At 47.2% G+C, this 17743-nt stretch overlaps 3 protein-coding genes across 3 annotated transcripts; all 3 read right to left on the reverse strand.

Annotated features, from left to right (window-relative positions):
* Positions 1 to 637: 637 nt before the first annotated feature.
* Positions 638 to 6851, reverse strand: LOC138210399 (E3 ubiquitin-protein ligase TRIM39-like). The gene is made up of 6 exons (XM_069169528.1): positions 5478 to 6851; positions 3299 to 3472; positions 2858 to 3209; positions 2466 to 2753; positions 1140 to 1322; positions 638 to 717 (listed from the first exon to the last, which is right to left on the reverse strand). Exons 1-6 carry the CDS (start codon positions 6846 to 6848, stop codon positions 638 to 640), a joined length of 2448 nt encoding a protein of 815 aa, XP_069025629.1. The 5' UTR covers positions 6849 to 6851.
* Positions 6852 to 8367: 1516 nt separating this feature from the next.
* LOC138210400 (nuclear factor 7, brain-like) lies at positions 8368 to 9759 on the reverse strand. The gene has a single exon (XM_069169529.1). The coding sequence runs from the start codon at positions 9754 to 9756 to the stop codon at positions 8368 to 8370; it is 1389 nt and encodes a 462-aa protein (XP_069025630.1). The 5' UTR covers positions 9757 to 9759.
* A 2134-nt stretch (positions 9760 to 11893) lies between these two features.
* On the reverse strand, positions 11894 to 17040 carry LOC138210401 (uncharacterized). The gene is made up of 6 exons (XM_069169530.1): positions 16860 to 17040; positions 16244 to 16793; positions 14452 to 14488; positions 13524 to 13604; positions 12213 to 13423; positions 11894 to 12059 (listed from the first exon to the last, which is right to left on the reverse strand). Exons 1-6 carry the CDS (start codon positions 17038 to 17040, stop codon positions 11894 to 11896), a joined length of 2226 nt encoding a protein of 741 aa, XP_069025631.1.
* Positions 17041 to 17743: the final 703 nt, after the last annotated feature.

Raw genomic sequence — 17743 nt, forward strand, 5'->3', positions numbered from 1 at the left:
CTGCCGTCTTGTCCACCTGCGGGTGCGCCTGCCCGCCACCCAAGTGGTACCCCAGATACCGTACCTCCCTCTGCCCAACTGCACACTTCCCTGGGTTGGCGGTGAGCCCGGCCTGCCTCAGGGACTCCAGCACCGCGCCCACCCGCTGCACATGCTCTGCCCAGGTGGTGCTGTGGATGATGACACCCAGGTAGGTGGCAGCATATGCAGCGTGCGGACGCAGCACCCGGTCCATGAGGCGTTGGAAAGTGGCCGGGGCACCGAACAACCCAAAGGGAAGTGTGGTGAATTGGTATAATCCAAACGGAGTGGAGAAGGCCGTTTTTTCCTTGGACTCTGGCGAGAGAGGAATCTGCCAGTAGCCCTTGATTAAATCCAGTGTCATGAAGAAACGTGCAGTGACCAGTCGGTCCAGGAGTTTGTCGACCCGGGGCATTGGGTACACATCAAATCGTGACACATCATTCACCCTGCGATAGTCCATACAGAACCGTATAGATCCATCCTTCTTGACATTAAGAACAATGGGGCTACACCAGGCACTGTTGGACTCTTCTATTACTCCCATCTCCAGCATAGCCACCAATTCTCTCAGAACAATTTTTGTTTTGTGTTCAGGTAACACAAAAAAAGGTGTTCAGGTGTTTGTGTAGGGTCGCGACCGCACTGTCACGCCCGGAGACGTCTCAATGTTGTGCACTATGAGGTCTGTGCTTCCTGGCCGGAGGGAGAACACATCAGCAAACTGCTTCTTCAACTGGGCAACGTCTGTTCTCTGGGTCCCGGAGAGATGGGCGTCATAAAGGAGCGAGGCAGGATTGGTGGACTTTGGAACCTCTGGCCCTAGCTCCTCTCTCTGATACCGCGGACCCCAGAGGAACAGACCCCGCCTCTCTCCATGCTTTTAAGAGGTTGAGGTGGTAGATCTGTGTAGCTCCACCCCTGTCAGAATGCACCACCTCAGTCGACTTCCCCTACTCGCCGTGTGACCACAAAGGGATCTTGCCACTTGGCGACGACTTTCGAGCTGGAAGAAGGAAGCAATAAAAGTACTTTTTCTCCCGGTGTGAATTGCCTCAGCTTGGCCCCTCTGTTGTACAGCCGTTGTTGACATTCTTGGGCCTGGAGCAAATTCTCACGTGACATCCGTCCCCGTGTGTGGAGTTTTGCTCGCAGGTCCAGGACGTATTGAATCTCACTTTTACCGGGGCTCGGACCCTCCTCCCAGTTTTCTTTAAGCAGGTCGAACACTCCTCGTGGTTTCCTGACAAACAGCAGTTCAAAGGGAGAAAATCCCAGGGAGGCCTGGGGGACCTCCCGCACTGCAAACAACAGAGGATCAAGCCATTTATCCCAATTACGTTCATCTTCGTGGATAAATTTCCGGATCGTGTATTTTAAAGTGTTATTCAGACGCTCCACAAGCCCGTCAGTCTGTGGGTGGTACACACTGGTCTGAATAGATTCAATGCCCAGTAATCCATAAAGTTCCCTCAGTGTTCATGACATGAACTGGGTGCCCTGGTCAGTCAGAATCTCTTTCGGGATTCCGACTCGGTAGATGACCTGAAACACAGCCTGCGCGACACTTTTCGCAGAAATGCTGCGCAATGGCACTGCCTCGGGATATCGTGTTACATAATCCACCAGAACTAACACGAAACGATATCCGCATGAACTCCAGTGAAATGTACTGATGAGGTCCATGCCAATCCGCTCAAATGGGACCTCCATTAACGGCAGAAGACGCAAAGGCGCCCTCGGAATGGCTGGCTGGTTTGCCAGTTGACACTCCGGGCAGAACGCGCACCAACGGCGCACATCCCTCCGGATACCTGGCCAATAAAATAGGGCCATTATCTGGTACAGTGTTTTTTCATACCCCATGTGGCCAGCCATTGGGTTATAGTGATCCGCCTGGAAAATAATTTCCGGCGGCTTTTCGGCACCAACAACTGGGTGTTTTCCTGTCCTGTTTGAGTGTCACGACTCACTCTATACAGCCGGTCCCTAATCACTGAAAAGTGTGGATATGACTGTGCGGCGTCGGGGTGCACCAACTGACCATCAATTCTTATCATTTGGTCAAAGGCAAAGCGTAGAGGATCATCGCGAGACTGCTCAAGTGGAAAATCCTCCATGGAATGTAATTCGGGAACCGGTGGAGTCTCCACGGGAGGCTGCGCTGGTTCCCCCTCTCCGTCAACAGTATCGGACAACCTCATGTCACCGTTGAGCACAGCACACATACCGAATGACCCTGTCTGTCGTGAACGCACCCCCGCACACTCCCCCATTAACTTACGGAACCCGGGCCAATCTGTTCCCAAGATTAGGGGGTGCATAAGGCTGGCGCTAAACACAACCTTTACGCTATGCTTTTTCCCCAGGTGTCTAATTTCCGCTGACACAATGGGATAATTGTGAACATCCCCATGCACACACCTTACTTTCACCCATAATACCTCCACCAATGCCCCAGGCCGTACCAGGCTCTGGTGAATCATAGACTGTGTACAGCCAGAATCTACCAATGCCTGATGTACACCCCCCTGGATCCTTATCAGAACGCAGTATGTCACCCCTGGACCGGTGGAAGGTGTTGTAGGGCCAGCAACCCGGATCACTTGGCCTACGCCCATGAGTGGGCACTCCTTCTGGCAGTGCCCGGGCCGCCCGCACCTCCAACATCCGTGCCCTGACGCCTGAGTGCCCCCCTGTAGGTTGGGAATGGTGCCTGTAGCCGCTGGGACCTGTGCAGACACAACATGAGGGAGATGGTGAGGCCGCGGAGCTGAAAGTGGCCGAGCCGGGAGCTGTGGCTGGAACCTCCACGAGCGACCGCCGTCTTCCTCACCGCTGGGGTGTACCGCCAGGTGATCCTCCGCCAAAGTGATGGCGGTCTCCAGGGACGGTGGCAGCGGACCCACGCTGACGTCTTGACCGGCACACCACTCCACGAACTGCACGGGCACCACCTTTTCTAGCACGGCCTGCTCCCCCGCCGAGCTCCCCAGCTGCAACCACTTGGCTGCGGCATCCCTTAGCCGCTCGGCATAAGCGAAGGGCCGGTCTTTGGGCACCAGCCTGGCTTTGCGGAACCTCCGCCTGTGTTCCTCCGGGGATAGGCCAAGCCGGTCCACGATGGCTTTCCTCCGCCGTTTGTTTCTCCCCAGCCAGGAGAAGCAAGAGTCGAACCACCCACTCTGCTACAGGCCAACCACACGCCCCCGCCATTGCCTGGAATGTCTAAAAATGACTGCACATCATCTGCTTTAGTCATTTTGTGCAGAACTACTCCTGCTAACGTAGCGGGCAGTGCCGTGGCTGACCGTGCGGCGAGCTGTTCCAGCGAGTGGGTCTTCCGCTCTCCCTGGCCCTGCAGCGCCCCCACGAACTTCCTGTTGACCTCCGCCATGCCCCTCTGCATGGCCGCAATCTCCTCCAGCATCTGTCCGAGGGCGATGACCGGCTGTGCCGGCATGCCCATCCGCTGCCCGTCCATCACCTCGCTGAGCCCAACATTGGGTGCCAGTGTGACAAGCATCTTGGCCGTCACCGGGGTTCTGTCAGCACAAACGGACCACACTCAGCCAAAGTACCGTTCAACGTGTTTATTCCAACACAACAGTCCACATCAATATCCACACGTCACACGTCCAGCCTGCAGCCAGCCTGCTACTCAGTGTCTCCAGGAGTGCGCTCCGTCTGGATTCCTGCTACTTGGTTTTAAGCAGCAAGAGAGTGACAATCAGAAATTAGATTCAGCTTGGGCCATTTAAGCCTCTTCCAGGCATCGTCCCCTGAACCACTCCCCCAATCAGTCCCTCCTGCAGCTGAGCCAAACCATGCCCCACTATCACACTCTGTTCAAGTCCAGATGAACTCTGATCATCTGAAGTTTATTCTTCACTGAGAGAACAATTGATTTGATTTGTGGGGAAAATGCTTCATATTCATCATGATAGAGTCCTATTCCCCATATTCCAGACATTATGTCTCCTTTCCTTTGGACAGACTCTGCCATCACACCCAGTGTCCAGAATCTACAGTCTCCTTCTTCAACGTCCAAGCTGTGAGTCCCTGAATTAAAACCCTCTGAAACCAGGACGCAGCGGTGTTAATGAAACCTCCCACTGTGTTTTCTGGTTTATCTCAGGTGAGTTAAACAGGTTGAAAATGTTTTGGCTGCAGCAACAGCAGCAGCAGTGTGCATGTGCGTGTGCGTGTGTTTGTGTGTGTGTGTGTGTGTGTGTGTGTGTGTGTGTGTGTGTGTGTGTGTGTGTGTGAGAGAGTGTGTGTGTGTGTGTGTGTGTGTGTGTGTGTGTGTGTGTGTGTGTGTGTGTGTGTGTGTGTGTGTGTGAGAGAGTGTGAGTGTGAGTGTGAGGGTGTGTGTGTGTATTCTGTTGTTCAAAATATCATTATTTTACTTTTTATCATTAAAAAAGGAAACAATTCTGTCGTGGAAATCATTGCATGGGCTCAGGAATATGCAAAGAATAAACCAGATATAAACATTACATGGAAGCGCTGCTGCGTTCTCTTGAGCCCGAGTTCATTTAAGATGGACTGAGGGTTTCCTGGACAACAAGTAAAACACTCATCTGTAGTGTGAAGCATTAAAGTAGGATCAGCCAGAAATCATACGTGAATTGCTATTTACTAATTAATGTGGGTACACGTTGTTTATGAACACTTGGATATAAAAACATGTTCACACACACGCTTATCCTGATCACAAACGTACATTTTGTTTTTTATCTTAAGTGAACATAAAGGATCTTTTACACACAACTTCAGCAAAAGTCATTTTCAGCACAACAGCCAACAAAAACAAAATATATCAACACATGAAAATGTACATTTTAATGTAATTAATTAAAACCAGTTAAAGTCATTGTTCATTTAAACTAAATCAAACTCGCTCACTGGAATTTCTACTGCTGCTAAAAATATGGTCAGTGAGTCCAAACCGAGCGGCGACCAGCAGTGACGTCACCTGTTGGTTTGTTCACGTTTGTTATGAAGCCTCGAGTTCGGATTTTGTCCTGAAACGGATCGGTTTGGAGCAGGAAGTGACCATATTTAGATGAGCAGGGCGAGGAGTCATTGCAGCTTTAAGGCACTTCTCAATCGGTCTCATTTTCCAGACCCGGAAGCTACGAACACTTTTATTTACAGTCGGAGATCTGAACGCTTCCACTAAAAGTCTGACAAACATCATCACAAAAACATCTAAACACAAAATTGAAACCCAACACAGAACCTTCTTGCTGTGAGGCGACAGCATGAACCTTGACACCACCGCGCCGCCCGCACAAAAACATTATGTCACGTTAAAAAATGATAAAACTTCCCTTCAAGAAACTGATTACTACGTTTATACAGTTTAATTATCATCAACCTCAAAAACATCCTCCTCCTCTTCTACATCCTCATCATCATCATCATCATCATCATCATCATACTTTTTCCACTTTTTCCAAGATCTTAATTGGGAATTCATTTTTGTTGCTGAAATATGGAAACAGTGTCTCAGTGAAAGTGTGTGTGAAGGTGTGTATGTGTTTGTCAGTATCAGGATCAGAGAACGACAGTTTTTTTCTGTTAAAGTCCAGATGAACTCTGATCATCTGACGTTTCTTCTTCACTGAGAGAAAAGTTGATTTGATTTGTGGGGAAAATGCTTCATAATCACCATAACAGAATCCTATTCCCCATATTCCAGACATTGTGTCTCCTTTCCTTTGGACAGACTCTGCCATCACACCCAGTTTCCAGAATCTACTGTCTCCTACTTCAACGTCCCAGCTGTGAGTCCCTGAATTAAAACCCTCTGAACCCAGGACGCAGCTGTGATGATCAAACCTCTCTGGGTTGTCAGGAAGCTTCTGGCTTCTTCCACGTCTCACGCTGGTCAGATCTTCAGACAGGATGAGTTTTGGGTGATTCGTGTTTGGATCCAGAACAACAGGAGAGTAGGAGACCATCTTTTTCATCTGGTTCCAGATGTTGTAGATCAGGTTGCCCAGATGTTTGGCCACGTCCATCAGAGCTCCTGAGGTCAGCTGTGGATCGTCCAGCAGGGGGCGCCGCTGGACTCTTTCCACTGCAGCCTTGTAGTTCTGCAGGAATGAGGTGTCTTCATCTCTCAGCTCCTCCTCTGTGACTCTGATTGTGTCTGAAAGAGATGATATCTCTCTGCTCACAGCTTTAATCTTCTCCTTCATGGTCTGACTCTTCTGCTCCTCTTCCTCCCTCAGAGCAGAGATCCTGGCCTCCTCTTCCTCTTGGAGAAACCGGTGAAGCTTCTCAAACTGCTCTTTAATCTGCCTCTCTGTGTTTTTTGCCTGGACTTTAATGTGTCCTGCTGTTTGATCAAAGTTTCCTTTAACTTCCTGAAAGATCTTCAGTTTGTCCTGTAAAGGTTTCAGGGATTCTTGGAGCTTCTCTCTGTGATCCTCTGCAGCTTCAGCAATGGGTCTGAACCTGTGGTCGGAGTGTGTTTTGGAGTCTCGACAGACGACACACACTGGCTGCTGATGATCCAGACAGAAGAGTTTGAGTTTCTCAGAGTGCAGACTGCAGAGAGGCTCAGACTCTGTAGAAGCTTTCTGCTCTCTCTCCAGTAAAAAGGTCTTACACAGGTTCTTTAACACCAGGTTACAAGGTGGATCCCTCTTTGATGACCTTCTATTACAAAATGGACACTCCTGTGTTGGTTTGTCTCTCCACCATCTCTGCAGACATTCTTTACAGAAGCTGTGGTTGCAGGACAGAACCACCGGGTCCTCGAAGACGTCCTGGCAGACAGGACAGCAGAGATCCTCCTCTGATATTGAAGCCATTGTGTTTGTGAGAGGCTGAAAACAAATCACACAAACGACACGATGTAAATCAGTCCGTCATTCTTTATCTTCAGCTTGAGTTCACTAGTTTCATTTAAAGTAAAGGTGAACTCACGTGAGGTTTGTGATATCAGCAGCTGGTTGAAGATTTTGCCTCCAGTCACTCTGCGGTGTTGTCGTGAGTGTGCGAGGACAACTAATCTCTCGTTGTTCGTTTGTAAATGAGACGCTGTGTTTCCTGGTTTATCTCAGCTGAATTAAACAGGTTGAACGTCATTGGAACATTTTTAGACTGCAGTAGCAGTGGGTTGGTGTTCGTGGTTGAGACACCTCAAAAAGAAAGCCATCATTTGAACCTTTCCTCTTAAAACTAGTTCACAATGTTCAGTTTCTTTTTCAACAGAAACCACCGTCCCGCCTAGAAACTGACTGATTATCTAATAGTTTATTAGTTGTTTGGGCCCAAGCACCAAATTTAAAACAATTATCATTATTTTGCTTTTTATCATTAAAAAAGGAAACAATTCTGTCGTGGAATTCATTGCATGGGCTCAGGAACATGCAAAGAATAAACATGATATAAACATGATATGGAAGCGCTGCTGCCTTCTCTTGAGCCCGAGTTCATTTAAGATGGACTGAGGGTTTCCTGGACAACAAGGAAAACACTCATCTGTTGTGTGAAGCATTAAAGTAGGATCAGCCAGAAATCAAATGTGAATTGCAATTTACTAATTAATGTGGGTACACATTGGTTATAAACACTTGGATATAAAAACATGTCCACACACACACTTTGGTTTTTTTTGGTTTGTGCTGAAAATGACTTTTGCTGAAGTTGTGTATAAAAGATCCTTTATGTTCACTTCAGATAAAAAACTAAAATGTATGTTTGTGATCAGGATAAATGTATCAACACATGAAAAAGTACATTTAAATGTAATGAATTAAAACCAGTTAAAGTCATTGTTTATTTAAACTAAATCAAACTCGCTCACTGGAATTTCTACTGCTGCTAAAAATATGGTCAGTGAGTCCGAACCGAGCGGCGACCAGCAGTGACGTCACCTGTTGGTTTGTTCACGTTTGTTATGAAGCCTCGAGTTCGGATTTTTTCCTGAAACAGATCAGTTTGGAGCAGGAAGTGACCATATTTGGACGAGTGGGGGGAGGAGTCATTGCAGCTTTAAGGCACTTCTCAATCGGTCTCATTTTCCAGACCTGGAAGCTACGAACACTTTTATTTACAGTCGGAGATCTGAACTCTTCCACTAAAGGTCTGACAAACATCATCACAAAAACATCTCAACACAAAATTAAAAGCCAACACAGAACCTTCTTGCTGTGAGGCGACAGCATGAACCTCGACACCACCGCGCCGCCCACACAAAAACATTATGTCACGTTAAAAAATGATAAAACTTCCCTTCGAGAAACTGATTACTAAGTTTATACAGTTTAATTATCATCAACCTCAGAAACATCCTCATCTTCTTCTTCTACATGCTCATCTTCATCATCATCGTACTTTTTCCACCGCTGGTAAGATCTTAATTGGGAATTCATCTATGTTAATGAAACATGGAAACAGTGTCTCAGTGAAAGTGTGTGTGAAGGTGTGTATGTGTTTGTCAGTATCAGGATCAGAGAACGACAGTTTTCCTTCGTTAAAGTCCAGATGAACTCTGATCATCTGAAGTTTCTTCTTCACTGAGAGAACAATTGATTTGATTTGTGGGGAAAATGCTTCATATTCATCATGATAGAATCCTATTCCCCATATTCCAGACGTTATGTCTCCTTTCCTTTGGACAGACTCTGCCATCACACCCAGTTCCCAGAATCTACTGTCTCCTACTTCAACGTCCCAGCTGTGAGTCCCTGAATTAAAACCCTCTGAACCCAGGACACAGCCGTGATGATCAAACCTCTCTGGGTTGTCAGGAAGCTTCTGTTTCTCTCCAAATCTCACGCTGGTCAGATCTTCAGACAGGATGAGTTCTGGGTGATTCGTGTTTGGATCCAGAACCAAAGGAGTGAAGGAGACTATCTTCTTCATCTGGTTCCAGATGTTGTAGGTCAAGTTGCCCAGATGTTTGGCCACGTCCATCAGAGCTCCTGAGGTCAGCTGTGGATCGTCCAGCAGGGGGCGCCGCTGGACTCTTTCCACTGCAGCCTTGTCTTTCTGCAGGAAGGAGATGTCTTCATCTCTCAGCTCCTCCTCTGTAACTCTGATTGTGTCTGAAACAGATGATATCTCTCTGCTCACAGCTTTAATCTTCTCCTTCATGGTCTGACTCTTCTGCTCCTCTTCCTCCCTCAGAGCAGAGATCCTGGCCTCCTCTTCCTCTTGGAGAAACCGGTGAAGCTTCTCAAACTGCTCTTTAATCTGCCTCTCTGTGTTTTTTGCCTGGACTTTAATGTGTCCTGCTGTTTGATCAAAGTTTCCTTTAACTTCCTGAAAGATCTTCAGTTTGTCCTGTAAAGGTTTCAGGGATTCTTGGAGCTTCTCTCTGTGATCCTCTGCAGCTTCAGCAATGGGTCTGAACCTGTGGTCGGAGTGTGTTTTGGAGTCTCGACAGACGACACACACTGGCTGCTGATGATCCAGACAGAAGAGTTTGAGTTTCTCAGAGTGCAGACTGCAGAGAGGCTCAGACTCTGTAGAAGCTTTCTGCTCTCTCTCCAGTAAAAAGGTCTCACACAGGTTCTTTAACGCCAGGTTACAAGGTGGATTCCTCTTTGATGACCTTCTATTACAAAATGGACACTCCTGTGTTGGTTTGTCTCTCCACCATCTCTGCAGACATTCTTTACAGAAGCTGTGGCTGCAGGACAGAACCACCGGGTCCTCGAAGACGTCCTGGCAGACAGGACACCAGAGATCCTCCTCTGATATTGAAGCCATTGTGTTTGTGAGAGGCTGAAAACAAATCACACAAACGGCACGATGTAAATCAGTCCGTCATTCTTTATCTTCAGCTTGAGTTCACTAGTTTCATTTAAAGTAAAGGTGAACTCACGTGAGGTTTGTGATATCAGCAGTTGGTTGAAGATTTTGCCTCCAGTCGCTCTGCGGTGTTGTCGTGAGTGTGCGAGGACAACTAATCTCTCGTTGTTCGTTTGTAAATGAGACGCTGTGTTTCCTGGTTTATCTCAGCTAAATTAAACAGGTTGAACTTCATTGGAACATTTTTGGGCTGCATTGTGTATGTGGGAGTGTGTGTGTGTGGGGGGGGGGCTGTTTGTGGTTGACACACCTCAAAAAGAAAGCTTTCTCAACTGGTTAATTTGTTTATTTTGGTGAACTTTGGGAGAAACTATTTTTCTGTTTGCACAAAGATTTAATTTCCATTTTCACATTTCACTTCATGAGACTTGATCACTGACATTAACATATTCTTGGTTTTCTTTGTCCAAACTTTCTACGGTGCACAAATGAAGTCGTCCAGTTGAACCGTTCCTCTTAAAACTAGTTCACAATGTTCAGTTTCTTTTTCAACAGAAAACACCATCCCGCCTAGAAACTGACTGATTATCTAATAGTTTATCTGTTGTTAGGGCCCAAGCACCAAATTTAAAACAATTATCATTATTTTGCTTTTAATCATTAACAAAAGAAACAATTCTGCAGTGGAAATCATTGCATGGGCTCAGGAACATGCAAAGAAGAAACCAGAAAGAAACACAGCGCTGCTGCCTTCTCTTTCATTTAAGATGGACTGAGGGTTTCCTGGACATCAAGTTAAACACTCATGTAGGGTGAAGCATTAAAGTAGGATCAGCCAGAAATCATACAGGAATTACTGTTTATTAATTAATGTGGGTACAAACGAAAAAGCAGACAAGGAGAGAATGTGTAGATATTAACTTTAAAATTTCAAAAAGCATAGTGTGGAAGGTAATAATGAAACCATGGCAACAGTATTGGGACAGTGCGACAAACAGAATAAAGCAGGAAGAAACGGTGGACCCTGCAGGAGAAAGCAGGTCATTACAACGTAGATAAAGAGACAGCAGAGCTCATCCTGAGTTCATGCCGGGAGACGCGTTCTCCGTTATCTAGTTTGTCCGCTAAGTCAATATCTTGGTCACAATATAAAAATAATAAAAACGTTAAAAGCAAATATCTCAAATATCGTTGTTTTAATCCAATTTTTAAAAATGTTCAGTGGCAACAAATGGTTTAATTGTGTCTTGGCTCTCTGTATCTCCTGTCAATTCTCAGATTTGTGAATTTCTGTGTAACTCTTAGTTTCTTTTACAGTTTTGCGTAACGTAGCCGGCTACGTTCACAAACTCACGATGACTGCCTTCTTGTTTTTGTTTTTTTTTCTTCGTATTAACCCGTGAATTACTTACACATAAAAAAACAGACTTTCACCCACAGTAACATTTTTTTTTTAATTCTTTTTCCACATCCGGTGGTCTACAGAGGCACCATGTGGAGTCCCGGGAGGGGAAGCAGTTGATTGACACATTCGACGTCCCGAAAGCTCCTTTTGTTCCAACATGTTTACGATCTTCAGACCCGTCGATGTTTTATTCCAGTTACGAGCGTTTTGAGATGAGAAGGACGCCCACCGAACTCTAAAACCAATTAACAATAAAGAAAAAACGCCCTCCTGGCAGTCTAGGCAAAAAAAAAATCAAAAATCAAACTGGAGGAGGATCTGACCAGCTGACCGGTCTGATTAATTAACATCATGTGACCAGGAAAGTGAGCACTAACTAAAACAGTCGACGACTCTATCGGTAAGACCGAGTCACACAAAAACTTTATCCACGAGCAAAATCCAAAACATGAACCAAAAATAATGATACAAAAAAAAACAAAGGCAAAAGATGGTCGCTGCAACAACAGGAAATGACAACAAAATCTAAACGGCCCAAAAAAACAAAAAGGAAGCAGAACTTTATAAAATAAAACGAAGACACGTGTGGAGCTCCAGCGATCAGTCAGTGTGTCGTGAAGTCCGCAACGAGTCGGTCTCTGTAAACTCAACAGTTCACCAGCCGGGGGCGCTCAAACCGAGGTCGCAGTCTCATTTGTGATTGGTCGGAGGGGGCAAGAAGGGGGCGGAGCGATCCTTGGTGAGGGTCCTTTTGAGCTTTACTCCTTTGATGAGGGTCAGCATATTTCCCCCTCCTCCTTCTCCTCCATCTCCTCCTCCTCCGTCTTGGGTCGGCCGCTCCGGGTTCGGGTCCAGGCTGGAGGGTGGAGGAGCTTGGGGCTGGTAGCTGACACCGTGGCCCGGACCGGGGGGCTCCGCGTGGGCCTGGGCGGTGGAGGCGGCGGTGGCGGCGGCCTGGAGCTGCTGCTGGTTCGCCTGCTGCTGCTGCTGCGGATCTTGTTGGTGTTACGGCGGCTGCGGTTGCCGAGGCAACGGCGGTTTGAACTGCTGCAGCTGCTTCTGGAGCTGCTGCTGCTGCTGATGCGGATCTTGTTGGTGTTGCTGCTGGATCTGGAGCTGCTGGTTGTGCGGCTGTAGATGACTGCGGTGCTGCTGGTGGTTCACCTGTTGGGCGAGTTGCTGCAGCTGGTCGTGTCTGTGTTGTTGCTGTTGTTTGACGCCGCTGCCCTCTGGTGGCAGGGAGGGGATAGTCGGCACGGGCACCGGGATGGGCATCTGACCGGGGACCAGGACGAGTTCTGGGTCATTCGTGTTTGGATCCAGAACAACAGAAGTGAAGGAGACCATCTTCTTCATCTTGTCCCAGATGTTGTAGGTCAGGTTGCCCAGATGTTTGGCCACTTCTATCAGAGCTCCTGAGGTCAGCTGTGGATCGTCCAGCAGGGGGCGCCGCTGGACTCTTTCCACTGCAGCCTTGTAGTTCTGCAGGATTGAGATGTCTTTGGCTCTCAGCTCCTCCTCTGTAACTCTGATTGTGTCTGAAAGAGATGATATCTCTCTGCTCACAGCCTCAATCTTCTCCTTCATCATCTGACTATTCTGCTCCTCTTCCTCCCTCAGAGCAGAGATCCTGGCCTCCTCTTCCTCTTGGAGAAACCGGTGAAGCTTCTCAAACTGCTCTTTAATCTGCCTCTCTGTGTTTTTTGCCTGGACTTTAATGTGTCCTGCTGTTTGATCAAAGTTTCCTTTAACTTCCTGAAAGATCTTCAGTTTGTCCTGTAAAGGTTTCAGGGATTCTTGGAGCTTCTGTCTGTGATCCTCTGCAGCTTCAGCAATGGGTCTGAACCTGTGGTCGGAGTGTGTTTTGGAGTCTCGACAGACGACACACACTGGCTGCTGATGATCCAGACAGAAGAGTTTGAGTTTCTCAGAGTGCAGACTGCAGAGAGGCTCAGACTCTGTAGAAGCTTTCTGCTCTCTCTCCAGTAAAAAGGTCTCACACAGGTTCTTTAACACCAGGTTACGAGGTGGATTCATCTTTGATGACCTTCTCTTACAAACTGGACACTCCTGTGTTGGTTTGTCTCTCCACCATCTCTGCAGACATTCTTTACAGAAGCTGTGGTTGCAGGACAGAACCACCGGGTCCTCGAAGATGTCCTGGCAGACAGGACAGCAGAGATCCTCCTCTGATATTGAAGCCATTGTGTTTGTGAGAGGCTGAAAATAAATCACACAAACGGCACGATGTAAATCAGTCCGTCATTCTTTATCTTCAGCTTGAGTTCACTAGTTTCATTTAAAGTAAAGGTGAACTCACGTGAGGTTTGTGATAACAGCAGCTGGTTGAAGATTTTGCCTCCAGTCGCTCTGCGGTGTTGTCGTGAGTGTGCGAGGACAACTAATCTCTCGTTGTTCGTTTGTAAATGAGATGCTGTGTTTCCTGGTTTCTCTCAGCTGAATTAAACAGGTTGAACTTCATTGGAACATTTTTGGGCTGCAACAGCAGTGTGTGTGTGTGTGTGTGTGTGTGTGTGTGTGTGTGTGTGTGTGTGTGTGTGAGGTTCATGCATTGATTTTGGTGAACTTTGCGCTTTTTGGGAGAAATTATTTTTCTGCTTTTACAAAGATTTAATTTTCATTTTCACATTTCACTTCATGAGACTTGATCACTGACATTAACTTATTCTTGGTTTTCTTCGTTCAAACTTTGGACGTTGCACAAATGAAGTCGTCCAGTTGAACCGGTTCTCTTAAAACTAGTTCACAATGTTCAGTTTCTTTTTCAACAGAAACCACCGTCCCACCTAGAAACTGACTGATTATCTAATAGTTTATCTGTTGTTAGGGCCCAAGCACCGAATTTAAAACAATTATCATTATTTTGCTTTTTATCATTTAAAAACAGACACAATTCTGCAGTGGAAATCATTGCATGGGCTCAGGAACATGCAAAGAAGAAACCAGAAAGAAACACAGCGCTGCTGCCTTCTCTTTCATTTAAGATGGACTGAGGGTTTCCTGGACAACAAGTAAAACACTCATGTAGGGTGAAGCATTAAAGTTGGATCAGCCAGAAATCATACAGGAATTACTGTTTATTAATTAATGTGGGTACAAACGAAAAAGCAGACAAGGAGAGAATGTGTAGATATTAACATTAAAATTTCAAAATGCACCGTGTTGAAGGTAATAATGAAACCATGGCAACAGTATTGGGACAGTGGGACATAAAGGAAGACACTTACATGACGAACAGAATAAAGCAGGAAGAAACGGTGGACCCTGCAGGAGAAAGCAGGTCATTACAACGTAGATAAAGAGACAGCGGAGCTCTTCCTGAGTTCATGCCAGGAGTAAGAAGAGGAAACAGGGAATAAAGTAAAGACTCTCAAGACAAGAATCTAACTGCAGTAGACAAGTAGAACCAGAAGGGGGCAGTAACGTGACTTGCAGGATGCCAACTGCTCTAAAACTCCACAGAAGAAGAACGTGTTGCTAACGATGACGTAAAACAGAGAAAAGAAGCAAATTCTCACATTTGAGGAACAATAAACAGTAAATATTTAGCATTTTTTTCGGAATTCTATCACTAATTTACAGATTTTTTTTTTTAAAAAGTCGTATTTAATCTCTTGTCAGATTGACTGATTAAAGTTATTTTCGCTCTTGTTGCATTAACAAACAGCAAGTTTCTGTTTTGGGAAAACATCGAACAGCTGCTGCTGCAGATCTTGTTGGTGTTACGGCTGCAGCTTCTGCTTCTGCTGCTGTAGCTGCTGCTTCTGCTGCTTCAGCTGCTTCAGCAGCTTCTGCTTCTGCTGCTGCAGCTTCTGCTTCTGCTGCTTCAGCTGCTGCAGCTTCAGCTGCTTCTGCTGCTTCTGCAGCTTCTGCTGCTTCAGCAGCTTCTGCTTCTGCTGCTTCAGCTGCTGCAGCTTCTGCTGCTTCAGCAGCTTCAACAGCTTCTGCTTCTGCTTCTGCTGCTGCAGCTTCTGCTTCTGCTTCAGCTGCTTCAGCAGCTTCTGCTTCTGCTGCTGCAGCTTCTGCTTCATCAGCTGCTGCAGCTTCTGCTTCATCAGCTGCTGGAGCTTCTGCTGCAGCTTCACCAGCTTCAGCAGCTTCAGCAGCTTCTGCTGCTGCAGCTTCTGCTGCTTCTGCTTCATCAACTGCTTCAGCTGCTGCAGCTTCTGCTGCTTCAGCTGCTTCTGCTGCTTCTGCTGCTGCAGCTTCTGCTTCAGCTTCAGCAGCTTCAGCAGCTTCAGCAGCTTCTGCTGCTTCAGCTGCTGCAGCTTCTGCTTCATCAGCTGCTGCAGCTTCTGCTTCAGCTTCTGCTTCATCAGTTGCTGCAGCTGCTGGAGCTTCTGCTGCAGCTTCACCAGCTTCAGCAGCTTCAGCAGCTTCTGCTGCTTCAGCTCCTGCAGCTTCTGCTTCATCAGCTGCTGCAGCTGCTGCTTCAGCTTCTGCTTCATCAGCTGCTGCAGCTGCTGCAGCTTCTGCTGCGGCTTCAGCAGCTTCAGCAGCTTCTGCTTCAGCTTCTGCTTCATCAGCTGCTGCAGCTGCTGGAGCTTCTGCTGCAGCTTCACCAGCTTCAGCAGCTTCTGCTTCTGCTGCTTCTGCTTCATCAGCTGCTGCAGCTGCTGCAGCTTTAGCAGCTTCAGCAGCTTCTGCTTCTGCTGCTGCAGCTTCTGCTTCAGCTGCTGCAGCTTCTGCTTCAGCTGCTGCAGCTTCTGCTTCTGCTGCTTCTGCTTCATCAACTGCTTCAGCTGCTGCAGCTTCTGCTGCTTCAGCTGCTTCTGCTGCTTCTGCTGCTGCAGCTTCTGCTTCAGCTTCAGCAGCTTCTGCTTCATCAGCTGCTGCAGCTTCTGCTTCAGCAGCTTCTGCTGCTTCAGCTGCTGCAGCTTCTGCTTCAGCAGCTTCAGCAGCTTCTGCTGCTGCTGCTTCTGCTTCATCAGCTGCTTCTGCTGCTGCAGCTTCTGCTTCTGCTGCTTCTGCTTCATCAACTGCTTCTGCTGTTTCTGCTGCTGCAGCTTCTGCTTCAGCTTCAGCAGCTTCCGCAGCTTCTGCTGCTTCAGCTGCTTCTGCTGCAGCTTCTGCTTCAGCTGCTTCAGCTGCGGATCTTGTTGGTGTTGCGGCTGCTGCAGTTGCCGAGGCAACGGCGGTTTGAACTGCTGCTGCTGGTTCGCCTGCTGCTGCAGCTGCTGCTGATGTGGATCTTGTTGGTGTTGCTGCTGGATCTGGAGCTGCTGGTTGTGCGGCTGTAGATGACTGCGGTGCTGCTGGTGGTTCACCTGTTGGGCGAGTTGCTGCAGCTTGTCCTGTCTGTGTTGTTGCTGTTGTTTGACGCCGCTGCCCTCTGGTGGCAGGGAGGGGATAGTCGGCACGGGCACCGGGATGGGCATCTGACCGGGGACCAGGACGAGTTCTGGGTCATTCGTGTTTGGATCCAGAACAACAGAAGACCCAGCAATGGGTCTGAACCTGTGGTCGGAGTGTGTTTCGGAGTCTCGACAGACGACACACACTGGCTGCTGATGATCCAGACAGAAGAGTTTGAGTTTCTCAGAGTGCAGACTGCAGAGAGGCTCAGACTCTGTAGAAGCTTTCTGCTCTCTCTCCAGTAAAAAGGTCTCACACAGGTTCTTTAACGCCAGGTTACGAGGTGGATTCATCTTTGATGACCTTCTCTTACAAAATGGACACTCCTGTGTTGGTTTGTCTCTCCACCATCTCTGCAGACATTCTTTACAGAAGCTGTGGTTGCAGGACAGAACCACCGGGTCCTTGAAGACGTCCTGGCAGACAGGACAGCAGAGATCCTCCTCTGATATTGAAGCCATTGTGTTTGTGAGAGGCTGAAAATAAATCACACAAACGGCACGATGTAAATCAGTCCATCATTCTTTATCTTCAGCTTGAGTTCACTAGTTTCATTTAAAGTAAAGGTGAACTCACATGAGGTTTGTGATATCAGCAGCTGGTTGAAGATTTTGCCTCCAGTCGCTCTGCGGTGTTGTCGTGAGTGTGCGAGGACAACTAATCTCTCGTTGTTCGTTTGTAAATGAGACTCTGTGTTTCCTGGTTTATCTCAGCTGAATTAAACAGGTTGAACTTCATTGCAGCATTTTTGGGCTGCAGTGTATGTGTGTGTTTGTGGGGGGGGGGGGGGGGGGGTTTGTGGTTGACACACCTCAAAAAGAAAGCTTTGTCAACTGGTTCATTTGCTTATTTTGGTGAACTTTGGGAGAAAATATTTTTCTGTTTGTACAAAGATTTAAATTTTATTTTCACATTTCACTTCAGGAGACTTGATCACTGACATTAACTTATTCTTGGTTTTCTTTGTCCAAACTTTGTACGTTGCACAAATGAAGTCGTCCAGTTGAACCGGTTCTCTTAAAACTAGTTCACAATGTTCAGTTTCTTTTTCAACAGAAACCACCGTCCCACCTAGAAACTGACTGATTATCTAATAGTTTATCTGTTGTTAGGGCCCAAGCACCGAATTTAAAACAATTATCATTATTTTGCTTTTTATCATTA

This window comes from Embiotoca jacksoni, unplaced genomic scaffold (assembly GCF_022577435.1).
Source record: "Embiotoca jacksoni isolate LCO1_2020_lvr unplaced genomic scaffold, fEmbJac1.0.p SCAF_46, whole genome shotgun sequence".
Lineage (NCBI taxonomy): Eukaryota > Metazoa > Chordata > Actinopteri > Embiotocidae > Embiotoca > Embiotoca jacksoni.